The following is a 4,720-nucleotide window of genomic DNA, read 5'->3' on the forward strand; positions in this document are numbered from 1 at the left end:
GGTGTCCTTTAAAGAGATGGTGCAGTACATTTTTTGGTGCAATCACGTTGCACCTGATAAGCGCTCTGCGTATGGACACTTAGCTACTAATAGGAGGATCAGGTCCAAGGAACCTTAAACACAGAAAACTAACACAAGGCACCTTCGATACCGTCCATGACTTAGATGAACGACACCTAGAGCCCTTGATATGTTTCATTTTTAGAAAAAATTTCAGCCGTTCATTCTTAAATGATCGATTTTCTTCATCCATAAGGTGGTTGGCATCAAAAATTCTTGAGGGACCTATCTAGGTGGAGGCCACCATTTTTGTTGGGTTTTACGTGCCCATCGATCTTCGTGATGGACGGCATCCAAGGCTTCTTGTCCATGGTGCTTGGAGCTGATCCGCTAAGCACCCTCTCCTCTATAAATAGAAGCAGCAGAGTTGGTGGTCATGACTCAACTGCATCTTGCAGCAGAAGCACCATGGGTGGCATCACCATGACCCTACTAGTAGAGGGAGCTGCAGCACTGCTTGCCCTCCTCCTACTCTACAAACTATGGGCAGGAAAGCCAGGAAAGGCCTCGTCCAAGTCCAAACCTCCAGAACCAGCCGGGTGCTGGCCTATACTCGGCCACCTCCCCATGCTCTCCGAAAACGCGCCTTTTCACAGAACCCTCGCGGCCCTCTCCGACCGGTACGGCCCCATATTCCAGCTCCGGCTGGGCCAAAAGCGCGCGCTCGTGGTGACCAGCATGGAGATAGCGAAGGAATGCTTCACAACCAACGACCGAACCCTCGCCAGCCGGCCAATGCTGCTCAACGCCAGGTACGTTGGCTACAACTATGCCATGTTCGGCCTGGGCCCGTACTGCCCCTACTGGCGCGAGGTCCGCAAGATCGCCACCCTCGAGCTGCTCTCGACCCGGCGGCTCGAGCTGCTCAAGTACATCCGGGTCGAGGAGGTCGACTCACTCGTGAAGGCTGTGTACCGACGGTGCGGGAAGAGGGAGGAGCCGGTGGAGATGAAGGAGCGGTTGGGCTTCATGGCCCTGAACGTGGTGCTGAGGATGGTGGCAGGAAAACGGTACTTCACAGAAGACGGCGCCGGAGAAGACGAGGAGGCAAAGGAGCTGAACGAGTTGGTGGAGGAGATACCTGCCGTTTTTGGCATCTTTTCGGCATCGGACGCGTTTCCTTGGCTGGAGAGGTTCGATGTGGGTGGTGACCTCAAGGCCATGAAGAGGGTGCACAAGAAGATAGACAAGATTGCCAGCAGTTGGTTGGAGGAGCACCACCGGAGGAGGAATTCCGGCAACGTCGGTAATGACTTCATAGACGTGCTTATCACCCAAGTGGAGGAAAATAGGCAGCGCTTGTCTGCTTACCAGCCTGATACCATAGTCAAGGCCCTAGCCATGGTGAGTACTAACTCATAACTATTTTGTTTTGTTTTTTTATGAAGAAAACTGATACCATAGTCAAAGCCCTAGCCAAGTAGAATGGTGCCACGCCTGGTGGGGATAGGGCCTATCGTCTTAGTGGAATGGACAATGGTACAGGTTAATTTGGGCAAGGTATTGACTGGCGCAGTCAGTTAGCTGGCCTGGCTGGCCCTAAGGCCCGTTCGGGTTGGGCCCACAATACGGGTTGGACCAAGAACAACTAAATTCATGGAGAGTCGGATCCAGATCGTATCTGGAACTGCCAAAAGTTGCATAACCTCCTTCCTAGATCCGACCCATGTGCATCCCTATCATGGCTGGCCATTAACCCATGGGCCTAAATCGTGTCGGGCCTGGCAGGTCGGACCCGATATTGTGTGTGTTTTTGCGCTTATATTTTTCGAGAAAATATTACAAATATCATAAACGCATAAATTCCCTCCCGCTACTAATTTCCAAACAAACCACCTTCCTAACATCATTCTTCTAGACAACCACCGTCGCACTAATTTGTCCAAATTTAAGCCCAAATCACAAGTCTCACTCTCATCTAGGGGTGGGCTTCAAACCCGAGCCCATTAAGAACCTGGCTAAAACTCGGTTTGGCCCATCTCCGGGCTGGGCCCTACTTAAAGCCTGACGGACCGGGCTGGGCTGGCCCGATGCCCACCCCTACTCTCATCTCAGCGACCAGCACCCAAATAGACCCCAAGACATTTCTTGAGTACTTGATTTTCAGTAGGGCTGCAAATGTATCTGATATAATTTAGATATCCAATCCAGATTCAACACATTGTTTCAAGAATTGGATCCTTAATTGGGTTGTAATCCAAATGTAGATCTGGATCATATTTTCATATGTTAATTCAGATTTCTTTGGATTTGGATCCATATTTTAAGACAGATTGGATCAAAGTCTGATTTGATTTCATTTTTTATATGTAAAGAGATTGCTATTTTCTTTGACAGCATCCAACATTATGACATAGGTTTAGGAATCGGATTGATCCCTACCAAGTTGGATTTGGTTCCAATCCAGATTCAAAACAGATCCACATTGAAAATTATGGATTCGGGTCTTGATCTAACAAGATCCATCCCATATACGAGCTTTATATTATTTGTTTCGTTTCACCCATTTAGATCAAGGGTTTAAAAATTGTATACAGATATTTAGTCGAGTGTATATCATGGCTTTCCTTTCAGAACATGATAGTAGCAGGGACCAGCACCACGTCAGACACAATGGTGTGGGCCCTCTCTCTTCTACTGAACAATCGCCACGAACTGAAGAAGGTGCAGGAAGAGTTGGACTTCCACGTAGGCAAGGAGAGACACGTGGACGAATCAGACATCAACAAACTGGCATACTTGCAAGCTGTAGTCAAGGAGACCATGCGCCTGTGCCCAGCTGTCCCACTGCTGCTCCCACACGAGTCGATGGAGCCGGTCAACGTTGCTGGCTATGACATACCAGCAGGGACGACCCTCTTTGTGAACGTGTGGAAGATGCAGAGAGACCCAAGAGTGTGGTCCGACCCAGAAGAGTTCAAGCCCGATAGGTTCTTGACGACCCACAAGGAGGTCAATGTTTATGGTCAGAACTTCGAGTACATTCCCTTTGGGTCCGGTCGAAGATCGTGCCCTGGATCGATGATGGCCCTCCAAGTTGCTCACCTGACGTTGGCACGCCTTCTTCATGGGTTCGAGTGGAGCACGCCCATGGACGGGCCGGTCGACATGACCGAGGGCAATGGCTTAGCCATGGCTAAAGCTACTCCACTTCATGTCTTGCTGAAACCTCGTCTCCCTTCCCATCTCTACGAGTGATCGAGATACATAGCTGGTGTGTGTGTGTGTGCGCACGCTTGTGCACGCATGCACGTGTCTTTTGTGCTGTTTATCTTTGTCTATGATTGTATTTCCAAAGCATGTGATAACCTTGGATTTTAAAAGTTTTAAAGCATAAATAACTTTTTTTCCTATTTGAATTGGATGATGCAAATGAGTGAATTGTGTGTGTGTGTGCATGCGCATGCATGAATACATATGTTCATGTGTACGTTTTTTCGTGCTTCGGCTAGTATAAAAAGCTTGTTTGAACTCGTAAAATAGGTTCGGCAAGCGTAATATAAATGATAGGTACTCGGCTCAGCAAAACTGGTATAAGCTCATTTGGTAGTGAGAAATATATTTTACATGTTGTATTCCTACGTCTTCCTGCTCTAAAACTATTACAAGCCAACGAGGAGGGAAGCAGATCAGGTCATGCTGAACATGAGCTTTTTTGCTCATGCCAACATCGTGGCCGTCTGTTTGTATTTTGGATGAATGCCACGTAGCATATAACTGATCTGTTGACTTTTTTTAACTTTTCAAAATACAAAACGGACGGCCACGATGTTGGCATGAGCAAAAAAGCTAGCATGACCTGATCAGCTTCGATAACGAGGAGTATTGTTGAGTAGGTGCGAATGAGCCGTTCGGCATACAGGTAGGAGCTTCATGCGCTCACGATTCAACACAGCCAATCACGTGACAGCGAGCCTGTACTCTGCAGCTGTGGGCTATGTTGTGATTAACCGATCCTTTGATCTCAACTCTTCACGAAAGTGAATTAGTCAGGTGCACATGTTGGAGCGATGAGAGTAGCGAGTGGATGTGCGGCAAGGGAGGCGACGGAGGCCTTGACCAAGCGATGGACGCACTGAAGGGAAATGGACGGTGGAGAGTACGAGAGAGGAAGAATATGGGAGAGGCTCCTTCGATGTAGACCTACCTTTAAAGCTGAAAGGCTAACTTCTCATCGATTGGAAAAAATGCTTATTACACCTCACTTGGACTCATGACCCGCAATTTGGACCCAATTAAACTCAGTTCTCACTAACTCACTCTATACAATTGGACTCGATGATCTCAAACGTGCATGCCGGCCCATATCAAAGCAATGTATTTTTATTATAAGCAAGCCAGCTCGAAGTCGACTTGTTTAACTCAGGCTGTTTATGAGCTCGAACTAGGCTTGGCTCCCCCCACAAGAATGAGCCAAGCTTGAACACTTCAAGCTCTATACATTCAGCTCGTTTACCAGCCCTACGTTGGCCCATCTTTTAACCAAAACTGCAAAAGCTGAAAAAAAAAAAGACAATCCAAATTAATGTTTCAAGCCATATTTTTAAAGCGACAGACAAATAAAAACTCAAGTTTTATTAGCCCTGGTAATTATAATCAAAATGAAGTCTAATTGTAGATTCAATAGGAATTAGCCCATTTGAATTTGAATCTAAATCTG

The 4,720-nt window shown here is 47.2% G+C and overlaps 1 protein-coding gene and 1 pseudogene across 2 annotated transcripts; both read left to right on the forward strand.

Annotated features, from left to right (window-relative positions):
* Positions 1 to 342: 342 nt before the first annotated feature.
* On the forward strand, positions 343 to 3,413 carry LOC149841864 (strychnine-10-hydroxylase pseudogene; annotated as a pseudogene). The gene has a single exon (XR_016430970.1). The product of XR_016430970.1 is annotated as a strychnine-10-hydroxylase pseudogene (transcript).
* LOC149841865 (xanthotoxin 5-hydroxylase CYP82C4-like) lies at positions 2,633 to 3,413 on the forward strand. Its single transcript, XM_089998743.1, has one exon. It carries the CDS (start codon positions 2,638 to 2,640, stop codon positions 3,256 to 3,258), a length of 621 nt encoding a protein of 206 aa, XP_089854869.1. The 5' UTR covers positions 2,633 to 2,637; the 3' UTR covers positions 3,259 to 3,413.
* Positions 3,414 to 4,720: the final 1,307 nt, after the last annotated feature.

This window comes from Nuphar pumila, chromosome 3, assembly GCF_984573655.1.
Source record: "Nuphar pumila chromosome 3, dmNupPumi1.hap1.1, whole genome shotgun sequence".
In the NCBI taxonomy this organism is placed as follows: Eukaryota; Viridiplantae; Streptophyta; class Magnoliopsida; order Nymphaeales; family Nymphaeaceae; genus Nuphar; species Nuphar pumila.

Coding starts and splice junctions, on each gene's coding strand:
- LOC149841865 (XM_089998743.1), top strand. CDS start 2,638: ATGATAGTAGCAGGGACCAGCACCACGTCAGACACAATGGTGTGGGCC.